Source organism: Lissotriton helveticus, chromosome 3_1, assembly GCF_964261635.1.
Source record: "Lissotriton helveticus chromosome 3_1, aLisHel1.1, whole genome shotgun sequence".
NCBI lineage: Eukaryota > Metazoa > Chordata > Amphibia > Caudata > Salamandridae > Lissotriton > Lissotriton helveticus.
Window position 1 is genome coordinate 437813027 of NC_136061.1, and position 14665 is coordinate 437827691.

The window sequence follows — 14665 nt, forward strand, 5'->3', positions numbered from 1 at the left end:
GTCTAGATTTAACTTACAATGCGGGGCTTTCCCGGCCTGAAAAAAATTCTTGCAACTATGAATTACAAACAAATGCAGTTTATGAAGTTTATTAAATGAATATTTTTTTTGCCAATATTTAAAAAGAAGGGACGCTGTCAGCAGTCCGATAGTGTCAACTGCATGCACAGTTCGTTACTGTACAACAAACCACGCCTATAGTTCAGCCTTCCTAAAGTAAAATTACATAGAGAAACATTTTTCCTCTACACTCTGATAATATTAAATGATGCATTCAGAGCAGGGATCTCTGTTGGTCTTTAAAGCCATCTCTTTTTAAGACATAAACAAATGCAATCTATTAACCCCTTGGTGCTGGGGGTGTGGGGGGCGAGCGGGGCGCTTCTACGCTTGTGACGAAACCAAGATATCATGAGCCACGCGTGGCGTGTGCTCATGACGGCGTGGTTCCGTCACGGCCCCGCCAGCTCACTAATTCGCCCGCACAGGCAGGGAATCAGTGCCGCGTGGGCGGAGCGGCCTGCTCTTGACGGAGCCACGCCTTCATGAGTACACGGCACCCTTGGCTTATGACGGCTTGGTTCCGTCAAGAGCAGGCAAGGGGTTAAAGTAATTAATGTTTCGAGTATTTGAAAATGACGTGATCAATGATAGGGATCATACTTATGCCTACATACATGAATGGTATGGCTTGCCCCTGTCCTACATGCCTTGTCTGTTGTCCAGCACTGTAAATAGAGATGTTTCCTTAATATCGGGCAAGCAGTGGTGGCTCCTCCGATATGGCGGAGGAGCGTCGCCCCACTGCTTTTAAGCAGTGCCATGTAGAAACATAAAAGGATAATAACTTAGAGTTTTTATCATTTTATGCTACATGTCCTGCTGCTTTGCGGGGGGGCAGGTGGACGGGCCTGCTCAGCTCTCGGAACAGGGCAGTGGAGGAGTGGTTTGCCAACGCCTAACTGCGCAGTGACTGTTTGGTTGGCCTTCTCGGGCTACCCAAACCAGTCATGCACACTTTCCCTGTTCTCCATGCAGGCTGCATCCTCGGTGCTCCCCCTTTCCACAACCCCTCGCGCCCACACCCCCACCCGCGAGCCATGGCAGCCACCACTGCAGGCAAGGTGCTGGAAAAGAGAATAGAGCAGCTTTATGTTCGGGTTTAACAGATCTTTGGGTGAAGAGGAATCAATGCATCACGGGTACTTTCTGGTACACACAGTCTGTGTAACGCTAGTGTGCAGCTACTACGTCTGTTTGTGTTGCAAAGAGAACATATTTAGTAGCCTCGACACAACCAGCCACAAAACAATAATCATACAGATGTAATTGACCCACAGGTCATGTTATGCACTTTCATGGAATGTCTGGGGTCTCCTGATGTCATTTCGAGTGCTGTCAGTGAGGCCGGGGGTTACATTAGGCATCTAAAGGATCCCCAATATAAGTTTTTCATTAAAGATATACCCTATCCTTAAACTCTATGTTGTAAGAAAAGATATGCACTCTTCAAGTAACAAATGCTGATAATGCCATATCTTCGCCTTCAAATACATAGGTAAATATCAAATGAGTATAAGAAACAACCATACGATTAACATGTATTGCAAAACCCAACTACCATAAAGAATAACTCCATGTTCCCTTACTGTGACTGCATCACTTTTCCCAAGATGTTAAATATGGTACAAGATCAAATGTGTTACATTTGTAAGGGCTTGTTTTCTTTTAATCTATTTAAGTGATTGTCATACAAATATGTGCTGAGATTAGCACAAAGCAACGCTTGTGTTTATGTTTATTTTGATGTAACCACTTTTCTTGGCAGTAAGTGGCTGCAGAATGAACTCCTCCCTCAGTGGACATCTCGGAAAGAGCACCGGAGAGGCATGACAGCTGCCTACAGCACGGCCACCGTCCTGCGCTACTGGTACCAGGGGTCTCCTGCTGGGGAGATCGTTTCCTTAGGGGTGATCAGTGAAGGTATTGTTGGTCACTGCATTAAAACTCATGTAAACGTTTCTATACTATTCCTCCTAATGTGTTTGGGATCTCTCTGCTGGTTTGATGTAAGTCATTCCAGCGTTTATTCGCCAGTCTGCTTTTCATAAAGGGCCGAAGAAGGACTCCGCCACTTTTGTTTTTAAGAAACATATTTTCCAGAATATTGTCTTCCATAGATTAATATGCCGTAGAACCCTTCCACATAGATATATGACTTTAGCACACATACCTTTACCACGCATCCTTTATCTTGCATGCCTTTACCCAGAATGGTAAGTATACTTAAGCTAAGTAAAACTTATATATACAAATATATATATTCACTAAAAAAACAGGTTACAGGAACTTTCTTGTTGGTTCGGATTTTATACACACAAAACCTTAGAAATTCAGCAGTTCTAGTTTTCTGAAGTAACTATAACTCATGCCCTAAGGTAACAATAATTTGTGCCATAAGGCAACTATAACTCATGCCCCGCCATGCAGTTTTCTCATCAATAATTTTACTGCAAATGTTGCAGTGATAATATCAATAATATCATAGAAGATGGCATAAGTGATGCAATATGTGGGTTAATTAGCAGTGCATGGCAAGAGCACAAGTTATAGTTACCTCAGGGCATGAGGTCTCTAGATATGCATAAATCATTTTCCTTTAATAACTCCAACACTGGTAGACACATAGCCACTCACCGTGGCACTGACAGGTCCAGCGGGTCCACAACACCACTGCCTCATCCAGGGACACCGGAGGAGAACTCGGAAATACTGCTGGGGGGACTACAACCCCCAGCATCTTTAGTGCTGCCAAAATGCACTAAATGGAAGACGCCGGCCCGCGGCCCACTGTAGACGCATAACCACTCATTGTTGCACCCGCAGGTCCAGCGGGTCAGCGGGTCCTGCACCACAAAGCCACTGCCTCATCCAGGGATACCAGAGGAGAACTCGGAAATGCTGCTGGGGGTACTACAAACCCCAGCATCCTCAGCGCTGCCAAAATGCGCTATATTGGGGACGCCGGCCCGCGGCTAGAGCGCATAGCCACTCACCATTGCACGGGCAGGTCCAGCGTGTCAGAGGGTCCTGCCCCTCAACACCACTGCCTCATCCAGGGTCACCGGAGGAGAACCCAGAAACGCTGCTGGGGGGACTACAACCCCCAGCATCCTTAGCGCTGCCAAAACGGGCTATATAGAAGACGCCGGCTGGAGGCGCGGGCCGGACCCTGGCGAAGCCCAGGTCAAGGGCGGACCCGGAGGAGCCAGGAGGAGGCTGGGCCCCCCTTCTGGCAACTGGCCTCTGGGACTTGCCACACTCGCCGCCACAAGGTACTGTGCCTTTATTTTATTTTGAAGACAACCTACCATTGATCTGTTAATATAATGGCCAAACGTAAGGGCCTTAGTGACCAATGTGGGAGAAGTACTGTGGGGACACTGGATGCTTTCTTAACAAGGGCAGAGTCTGTACTAACGTAGGAGATACAGATAGCAGAATGGCGGCTTTTGCTGGGTCTCTGATTTCTCAGAAGCGCTCTTCCCTTGATAGTATTCCTATAGATGGTGACATCTTAAGCGCCTCCCTAAATTCGCCCATCGTCCCTCTGCCAACCGCACTTGAAGCCTCCCCTTCCCTCCCAGTGGAAGTAGCAACGGGCACCAACATTGTCACCAGGGGCCAGGCGGCCAAATCCCAGACTGTAATTAATAGTGAGCCACCGGTTAAAAAGAGGAAAACTGGAGGCCCCCAAAAACCAAAATTCTCGAAATCCGTTACTGCGGGCAAGACCAGAGGGACTGGAGAAACTGCGTCTGGACAAATCGACTCCGAGAGTACTACGCCAACTTTGACTTCAACATTGGCCCTCGGATTGCCTGTTGATGATACATAGAAAAGATTGAAGTCTCTGGTTACCGCCCTCCTGGAACCACTCTTAGCCAAACTAATACAAATTGAAGAGAGACTTAAAAATATTGAGTGTGAGTATAAAAGGGGTAGGCCCTTCAAAACTCAGGACCTGGGTCCGTGGGTCAGTACATATGAGAATGGTCTGAGTTTTGCGAATATAATATACATATACAATTCTAGATAGAACCACGGTCACCAATAGATTTGAAACCAATCAAAAGAATATCAAATTATTCATTTCATTCATTATGGCAATTTATTCTTTTATGGCCACGATTATGAATAGCAATTTATGGTAGAGACATGTAATTATAACATCATTACATTCAATATTAGAAATAGGTGCTCTCTGTGAAAAGGGGAAGGGTAAGTGAAAAGGTGAAGGGGACAGAGTAAAGGTGTTGTGACATAATTGTTACATCCAAGTTAAAAATGAAAAACCTCTACAAACAAACTAATGAGCAAAGGTTCCCAATTTCACATCACACATAGATGGTGAGAATATATCTCTTATTTAGCTCCTATGGTGTGTCAAGAAAAAGAGGCGTATTTCTACGTTTCGACCCCTGATACGCTAGAAGGGCAATTCACAGCCTCATGTTGGGGTCTTCATCAGGAAGAGGGTGGAGAGCCTACATCAGCAAACGGTCGTGGAATGTACCGCCTGCAGGGGGGGGCTTCCAAATGCTCCGATAGAAATTTGCGTGATGGTAGTCACTGGGCACTGGTAGGTCTGTCCTCAAAGGGTATATTTGTCTTACAGGGGTGAGTGCAAAGTCGCCCTGTTGCTCCAACGGCGTTGTCAATCACAGAAGGAAACGCGGTGCCGGTTTAATTTACTTTTAAAATTGGAACGCACAACAGCGCTGTCACTTCCTCGGCAGCCTGCATCCGAGTGAACTCGCGGTGCAGGCTGCCGAGGAAGTGACAGCGCTGTTGTGCGTTCCAATTTTAAAAGTAAATTAAACCGGCACCGCGTTTCCTTCTGTGATTGACAACGCCGTTGGAGCAACAGGGCGACTTTGCACTCACCCCTGTAAGACAAATATACCCTTTGAGGACAGACCTACCAGTGCCCAGTGACTACCATCACGCAAATTTCTATCGGAGCATTTGGAAGCCCCCCCCTGCAGGCGGTACATTCCACGACCGTTTGCTGATGTAGGCTCTCCACCCTCTTCCTGATGAAGACCCCAACATGAGGCTGTGAATTGCCCTTCTAGCGTATCAGGGGTCGAAACGTAGAAATACGCCTCTTTTTCTTGACACACCATAGGAGCTAAATAAGAGATATATTCTCACCATCTATGTGTGATGTGAAATTGGGAACCTTTGCTCATTAGTTTGTTTGTAGAGGTTTTTCATTTTTAACTTGGATGTAACAATTATGTCACAACACCTTTACTCTGTCCCCTTCACCTTTTCACTTACCCTTCCCCTTTTCACAGAGAGCACCTATTTCTAATATTGAATGTAATGATGTTATAATTACATGTCTCTACCATAAATTGCTATTCATAATCGTGGCCATAAAAGAATAAATTGCCATAATGAATGAAATGAATAATTTGATATTCTTTTGATTGGTTTCAAATCTATTGGTGACCGTGGTTCTATCTAGAATTGTATATGTATATTATATTCGCAAAACTCAGACCATTCTCATATGTACTTAAAAATATTGAGGGCGCAGGCATAACTAATTGCTCCTCTCACTTCTCTTCAGGGCCTGGCCGGGGTTTTGTCACAATGACATACCCAGGGACAGGGGCAGGGACAGGGGCTGGGGGAGGGGTCATCTCATGATTCCACCAACATAGTGAAATACCCATGCCATCCAAGTATTAATATAGATGTCTCTGGCTCCATCTCCCAATAGCTTCCCCATCCACCCCTTAATGTCCATGCCACTGCTGTAGGGATAGACATGACTCCTCATCAACCTGCTAGAAATGTCCTGACTAGGTCAGCGACTAATTTAAGGGTATACTTACTAGAGGATAGAGGAAACAATGACATTACACGGAACAATGACAAACCGTGGGTATGTCGGTTACTCCTTATCAACCGCTTCACCTCCCTCCAGCATCCTCTCCTCTTGTACTAGTTCTGGGGAATGTTTAGACTCTAAGGGAGAGACAGCTTGAAACCACGGTCCAACTGATGGACACATCCTTACACTGGCTATCCTGCTCCACACCTATCATGGACAAAGGGTGTGCCCCACTGGCCAGACAAATCATTATCGCTAGAAGGGTACTCTGGTTGGGCGCAGGCAGGAAAACATCGGAAGGTGACTATATAGTAATAAATGTGAACAATCATTATGTATCGAGATTCATTTTAGATCAACTGCACGAACACCCGAGAGGGGTACACAGATTGTGGGACACCTGCTAGATCACTTTTACAGACTGCCTCAATTCCCTCCTCTAAGACCCTAGAGAAAATCCAATAGGCGGATTATCGAGAACTATATCCAAGTGTAATAGGGATGTTGTAGGGGGTAGGAGTCCCCGTTACGAACAGATTTGCTGTATTTTCTGAATTAGATCATTGAGACTGATTACCTTCTTTCACAACTCAGGGGCGTGCTGTAGAGAACTCTGTACCCTCTACTTTCCCAGTGACTCCTAAACCAAATGAGATCAAGAAAGAACAATATAGCACTTTCAAAATAACCTCTTGGAATATGGCAGATATCAGGAGTAAACTGGGTAACGTGCACTATGGCAGGATAATTACATTGCCTGCTTTCAGGAAACATGGGCCACGGAACCTGTTTTTATTAATGGCTATCAGTCATTTCAGACAAAGGCAGCCCCAACAGCTGCAGGAAGACCTAAGGCGGTTCTATCCACGTTAATTCCAAATACATTAATATAAAAAATAAAGAAATTTGATGGCAGAAGCACTTTCTTCCACCTCCTTATCCTTGAGTTTCCCAAGGAAGACACCTGGGTTTTGATAAATTATTACAGTAATCATTGTGGTCCAAAATTGCACACTGTTGTAGATGAAGCAAATACGTCAATCGATGAGGCCCTAAAATTTAAAAAGAGTGATGGTGCACTTACCATCATTTTGATGGGAATTTGTTTAAATCACCCCTGTAAGCACAATCAAGATAATCTCTGCAGCCTGGTTAATTTGGCAGGAAATCCTACTGTTGACTTCTCCCATAGTAATTATGGAAACAGTCTTAATACAGCTCTGTTTACCAAGAATATGGCTATGCTTGGCATTTGGAATAACCTGGAGGATTCCTCCTCGAAAACATTCCATTGTGAAGCTCAAGAATCCACAATTGATTTTATAATGGTGCCCAACTCTATTGAGGGTAGTTTTAAACACACAGATGCCCAATTTACTAGCTTTAGCGATCACGCTATTTTAATCAGTGAATTAACTCTGAATTCTAGGCAGAAGGCGACGTACAAGAATATTGATCTCTCTATATTTGCCAGGATAAACAGCTACCAACTAAAACGGGCCCAAATTGACATGCCCAAATTTATCCCTGAAATAATAAAAGCCACTCAGACGACTATTGGTAAATGTCTAGACCAAAGATCAGCTCCAATAGCCTTGGTCTTCTCCTTTACGATTCTATTAGAACACATAAAGGGGCACTTACCTGCCAGAAAAAAGATTAAAATACTAAGGCAAAAGGTTGGTTCGACTTCCCCTGTTCAAAGGCCAAGAAAACCCTTACCAAAACCCTTCAAACTCAGTATAAATTAGCCAGAAGACAAAGGGAGAGGACCTTGAAGAAGGAGATTTGAGATAAGCTTAGTCAAGCAACAACATCGGGTGGTAGCAGAGAGTTCTAGGCAATAATCAACTAACCCTCTTTTTAAACCCACAGGGACCCCACATTAGATACTATTGTGGGAGAGGGGCAGTGGGTAGAGCATTTTGTAAACATCTTCTCATCCATCTCCCCTCCTGCTCAAGTATCAGGGAACCTCACTTTCCATAATGCGGGAGAATGTATAATTTTTAAAAATCATTTTCACTCCTTGAAGTAAGGAAGGGGCTAGAGGCATGCAGTATAGGGACCGGGTTCCGATAGATTTCTTCAAGGACAACTGTGACTTGTGGGCTCCACTACTAACCAATGTTTTTAATATTGTTGCCGTATCAGGTCCCCTTCCCTCCTGGAAAACAGGTATACCAATTCACAAAAATGGTGATAAGGGATGCCCAAAAAATTACAGGCCAATATCACTTTTAGATACTACAGCTAAACTTATGGGCTGATTACTTTTATCTAGGCTAGAGGCTTGGGCACTAGACAAGTGTGGTATTGGGTTTCGTCAGGTCTACATACTCTGCAAAAACTCTCAAACACCATAGAATAGAAGTTGGCACGGAAACTGGAAAATGCAAAAGACAAGTTTGACCTCGTGCCCCTTTTTAATGCCTTGGCTACTGTCGGTTCTCTAAGGTATCCTGGGTAGATCGGGTAGATACGTTTGCGTGTCTGTGTATGATTGGAAAGAGTCAGCGTCAGCGGGGAATGATCTGAGACCCCTCGTGGACGGATTTGGGCTTCGGCAACAGTGAGGAGGCCCCCCCCCCAGTGTGAGGAGGTAATCAATTCTCGAGAGGCTGTCATGGACCGCCGAGTAATATGTGTATTGCCGGTCGTCCGGGTGGGATCGCCTCCATATGTCTATCAACCCCTGTGCTTCCATGAAGTCGTGTAGTCGGGAGGGCCCCGGTGTCAGTGTGCGTACAGGGAAGCGATCCATAGAGTTATGTGCCACAGCGTTGAAGTCCCCCCCTATAATGAGATCCCCTTCCGGTTGGTCTAGTAAGAATTTTCCCAGCTCTGGGAGAGCAGTGGCGTGCAGTGCCGGCGGAATATACACCGAGACTATGTTAAGTGGCTTTCCCTCCCATTGCCCATGTGTCGCCGCGAAGCGCCCCCGTGTGTCGGTCCTAGTGGATTGGGTTATGAACCTAGATGATCGGTGCATTAGTATCCCCGTGCCACGGGACCCCTTCGTAAATTCAGAGTGAACAATCATACTGTACCCCTTCCTATCTAGGGCCCGTGTCGCTGCGCCTGTTAGATGCGTTTCCTGCAGTAGGACCAGAGCGGGGTTCAGTCTCTTTATGCCTTGCAGCACTAACCCCCTTTTTATTTTGTCTCCCAGACCCCTCACATTTCAGGACATGAGGTGCAACGGGGTTGCCGGCCCTATACTATCGTCCCCTCTCACCATTCTTGAAAGAGTGGATTGTGCGGCCAGGATCGTGAGGCATCAAGCCTCCTAAGTAGTGAGAATAAGTGCCATGCCATGGTTCCGCTACTCTACGCGCGTGTATCCTAATGTTCCTGTCCAGACCCTGATAACCAACTAAATACCCAAAAACTACCGTACCCCCAACTCCCCCCCCTCCCTGCCCCCCTGCTCAACGGACTTAGAACTGCCCGCCCCCCCACTCAGCAGAGTGCCTGAACCCAACCCATAACATAGTACTTGCACGCTGGGGTGAAGGACTCTCCGGAGTCGGCGGCCCCCTCCTATGGCCGCGGAGGCCCTCAGCCCAGTGTCCAAGGCGGCATCGTCGGACAGCGTTGCATTCAGTTCAATATGACAGTATCCGGGGATCACTGTTCTCCATCATCGTCCCCTTCACGAATAGTGGGCAGAGACGCTAGAGGCTCCGCTTCCTCGCCGGTTGATTGTAGATCCTGCTGGGAATCAACATTGCGGTTTTTGGTCTGTCTGTTGGAGCGACGAGGGCGGCCTGTCACCCGCCAACCCTCCAGCCAGTCCTGTGCTGCCTCCGGGTTATCGAAAAACCAAGTCTTATTGTCGGCCACAATCCGGAGTTTGGCCGGAAAAAGCATTGAATATGGGATCTCCCTGGCTCTAAGTTCTTCCTTGATCTCGAAGAAGGTTCTCCGTCTCCGCGCGACCTCCGCCGTGTAGTCCGGAAAAAAGGCTAGTGTGGAGTTTTGAATCCTGACAGGGGGCGAGGTCCTCGCCGCTTGTAGAATGACATCTCGGTCTCTGAAATTAAAGAGCCGTGCTATGATCGGTCTGGGGTTCGCCCCCGTTTGTCGGCGCCCTCCCGGGACTCTGTGTGCCCTCTCCACCGTGAAATTTTTTTAAAGTCCCTTAGGCTGCAGGTGCTGTTTGATTAGATTCTCCACATACAAGTCCATCGTCCTCGTGTCTTCCGATTCCGGCACACCTATTATACGGATGTTATTCCGTCTCGAGCGCCCTTCTTGGTCATCGAGCTTGTCACGCAGTTCCCTATTTTCCTTCGTGATACGTTCCATACTAATCTGCAGTTCCGACACATCTTCCACGAGGGCCTTGGTCACAAGTTTCATCGTGTTCACTTTCTCGGACATTTTGTGGAAATCCGCCCGAATCAGTGTAATTTCTGCTGAGATCGACCCCACAGTGGCCTGCACCTGTGTGAGGGCCCGCATTACATCATCAAGGGTTGCCTTCTTGCCCCCCGCCGCCTCCACTGTCTTGCCCGGCTGTGTTCTTGCGTCCGGCGGTGGGGTAGCGGGTTTTTCATATGCGAATCTGTCAAGGCGGGATTGTGCCGCGGCGTTTTTCGGCCCCTTACCGGCCATCTTGGACGGGGATCCGAGCACTCAGACCCCCCCGCCGGTTCCACCCGGACTTCTGCACTTCTTCGGGGCTGTCTTCCGCCCCTCTAGGCTTTTCGATGTATTCGGGGCACAGTCCACCCGCAGTCGCGGCCCTCAGTGGTCTGGCGTGGACCCTCAGACTCTCTTCCGGGCAATTAGTGTGGTGGCGCTCGCCGTGGGGTGTCGACGAGGCTCTGGCAATGGGGATGGTCTTGTTGCGCCCCACCCACGTCGTGCGGGCCAGTCCGAGTTGCGGTGCCGGTGTCTTCCGCCCTACACCCTCGTGCCCGCTGCAGGGTCTATGGTGCTACTGGGCCCGACGGCCCGTGTCCCGGAAGAAGGAACCACCTAGGCGGGTTCGTGCCGCACAAGAAGCCTCCGCGCACACTCGCGCCTTCTTTATTCACTGTGCGCCCCCACCCAGCGGGGGGGTGGGGGGGCCGGGAGCAGTGTCTCGTCGTGGTGTTCTGCTGTCTGAGGACAGCACCTCAGTCCCGCCGACGTTGCCCGACCCGCCTCTTCTGGCACGGGTCCCCTGCCGGGTCCTCAAGATGGCGGCCCCGCTCCGGAGTCAGCAACGCCGAGCGCTGTCACTCGTCCCCTCAGGTCGTCCGGGCCGGACCCCTTCACTCAGCGAGGGGGCGCCCGGGGTCCCGTGCGGGGCTCACCAGGTCCGGCGGCAGCTGCGGGAGGCGGGGGGGGGCACTCCCTCCGTGTTCGTTGCTGGCGGGCGCTTCTGGCGGCTCTTCGCCCAGGACGGCTCACTTCCTGTCAGCCTACCTGCCCAAGCAGGTCCCCGGCTCAGTATCTCCTCAGGGGCCTTCACGGGGTCCGCCACAACTGGACTCCCCGACCTCGGATTTTCTCCCCGCTTGTCCGAACCTACACCGCCCGGTCCTGGGCATCAGTACCTTCCCGCATGGGACATATATGGGTCGGATCAGTGATCGGATATTGTAGGAGGCCGCTTCAGCCGCGGAGCTCTCTTCCTAAGCTGCCGCCATCATCGGCTGCTGGCCACGCCCCCCGGGAAGTACTTTTTGAGTAACACCTTAGCTGTTGTCAATGCTGTATTATCCTTCGTGTGGTAGGCCTCAATCCATTTACTGAAAGCACACACCACCACTAGGACATACTTAAGGTTATTACAGCGCTCAAGCTGGATATAATCCATTTGCAGTACTTCGAATGGTGCAGTAGGTGGAACGAACCCTCCTTTAGGAGTATATGTCCCTTTGGCAGGATTGTACTGTAGGCATATCAGACAGGTCTGCACTACTCTCTTGGCTGTGCTGGCAATCTCAGGATGCTCCCAAACTCGTGTAAGCAATTTAGTAATTGCAAGAGCTCCAACATGTGCCAGCCCATGTGTCATTTGAACCATTGCTTGCAAATAAGCGGCAGGCAATTTCCATCTCTCCATATCTTTGCTACGCCAACAACCTTCATCATCCAACACTCCCTCTGTTGCCCAGGTTGCAAGTTCTGCTTCAGATGCTGATTTTTGTATGTCCAATATTTCCTCTCTAGCATCATGCCATCCCTCAGCCTGTGATTTTACCACATACATGGGAGAGACATTTTGTAACATGGCAGTCCCTCTTGCTATGCGATCTGCAAAAGCGTTTCCTTGTCCTATTTTGTCTGTCACCTTCTTATGTGCACTACATTTGATTATCGCTACTTTCTTTGGACATAATAGTGCATTCAGTAGGTCACATACTAATTCTCCATGCATAATATGCACTCCATGTGAGGTCAGGAACCCTCGTTCCTTCCAGAGTAGGCCAAAATCGTGCACTACTCCAAAAGCGTAACGGCTATCAGTGTAGATATTCACACATAAACCAGCACTTAACTCACATGCTTTCGTTAAGGCTATCAATTCAGCTGCTTGGGCCGATTTTTGCGGTATTCGTGCTGTTTCTACCTCTGTCTTAAGTGTCGGGATCGCATAGGCTGCGGAAGTCGTACCATCTGGCAGCTTTAAACACGATCCATCAACCCACAGTTCCCCATCTACATCTAGAAGTGGCGTATCCTGTAAATCGATACGACCCTTTGTTTGTTCTTCAGTCAGAAAAACACAATCATGATGTTCTTCCTTCTGGGTCTCAGCAACAGGATATGGCAATAAAGTAGCAGGGTTCAAAGTGGCGCACCTCTTCAGTGTAATATGTGGCGCCAACAGTGTTAGCTCGTATCCTGTTAAACGGGCGCTAGTTAGATGCTGTGTTTTCGTTTGGTTCAATAAAGCATCTACCGCATGGGGAACTAACACCAACAATTTGTGTGACAAAACTATTCCCTCACTCTGTCGTATGGCTACTGCTGTTGCTGCAACTGCTCGAAAACATCCAGGCAATCCTCGAGCCACAGGATCGAGTACTGCTGAGAAGTACGCACAAGGTCTCTGTTTATCTCCGTGTGTCTGTACTAAGACTGACAATGCGCACCCATCCTTCTCATGTACATATAATGTAAAGATCTTTGTATAATCTGGTGTACCTAACACTGGCGCAGAACAAAGAGCTTGTCTCAATTGTTCAAAAGCATTCTGACATTCATCTGTCCATTCAAGGGGAATTGGTGTAGTTTTGGACAACAACGCTAACAAAGGTTTTATAATGTGCGAAAATCCTAGTATCCATTGCCTACAAAAGGACGTCAAACCTATGAAGGCACGAACATCTTTCTGAGTGCAGGGACTGGCGTATCTAAAATTGCTTCAATACGGTCTGATGTCAATGCACGCCCCTCCTTAGACAAAAGATGACCGAGGTAGGTCACCTTTGGTCTACAATATTGCAACTTTTCCCTTGAGACCTTGTGATTATTTTTGGCAAGAAAAGAAAGTAGGGAGAGAGTACTCTCCTCACATTGTTCCTGCGTGTCTGCTGCAAGTAAAATGTCATCAACATATTGAATAAGAGCCACCCCAGACTGTAAGTCGAAAGAATCAAGCTGTCTTTTCAAAGCCTGGCTGTAAATGCTAGGGCTTTCTGTGTAGCCTTGAGGAACTTGACAAAATCTATATGATTTATTATTTAATGTGAAGCCGAACAAATATCGACTGTCAGGATGAATGGGAATCGAGAAGAAAGCATTCTTCAAGTCAATAACAGTGAATGTAGTGGATGTAGGTGGAATCAAAGTAAGTAAGGTGGTAATGTCAGACACCACCGGATACTGGGGTACGACTATCTTATTAATTTCCCTCAAATCAATAATGAAACGGTAGATCTTAGTATCTGTGTCTTTCTTTAGGATCGGAAGAATCGGACTGTTACAAACATTATAGGGGACTTCCTCCACCACCCCTGCCATAATCAAGTCATTTACAATATGTGTCAAGGCCACTTCGCCTTCTCTAGAGATCTTGTACTGTGGTACACGAGGCAAAGACACTCCCTCCTTTACAGTAATACGTACAGGAGGAATAATCATTTGACCCACATCAGTATCAGAAGTGGCCAATAAAGTGCTTGGGAGAGAAGCTAACGCATAGGCCTCCTGCATGAGGCACGATCTCTCAACCTCTGGGTAGTTCTCATTCAAAATAACCCGCACCCCTTCAGGGGCACAGCGTATGGTTGCTCGAAAATGTTTTAGCATATCAAGTCCCACAATATTATCTGGTGTTTTCGGAGATAACAAAAACGGACATGGGGCAGTAAATTTGTCAATGTGAAATATAAGGGGTTGAGACAATGGGCTAAGAGAAGGTGTTCCATCGAACCCTATTGATGTAATTGTTTCGCCAGACAGGGGAGCCCTTGGAACCAAGTGTTTGGACAGAGCGCTACGAGTAGCTCCTGTATCGACCAGAAACTGATCAGTAGAACCCAAAACATGTGCTGATATATATGGACCCCTTTGATCGACTGGTACTTCAACCGATTCCACACCCCATCCTACGCAATCCTATGCATAATTATTATCCTGAGACTCAGTAAACTCTCCTTCAGCTATCTGATACTGATTCCGTCGATCAAAAGTATTATGATCAGCCTGACCATGACCCCTTGCTTCAAACCTACCTCGATCATTCGCTCCACCTCTCGGTCCTGAATAACTATTCCGTGACCTTCCACTCCCTCGACCACGCTGATTACGCTG

General features: G+C 47.6%; 1 protein-coding gene across 2 annotated transcripts in view; it reads left to right on the plus strand.

Moving 5' to 3' along the window:
* MDH1B (malate dehydrogenase 1B) overlaps nt 1-14665 on the plus strand; it is a 277259-nt gene that overhangs the window by 169339 nt on the left and 93255 nt on the right. For both annotated transcript variants that reach the window (XM_078680298.1, XM_078680299.1), the window contains one exon: nt 1829-1983. In XM_078680298.1, the coding sequence (XP_078536424.1) occupies nt 1829-1983 (155 nt within the window). The remainder of the gene's footprint in view (nt 1-1828; nt 1984-14665) is intronic.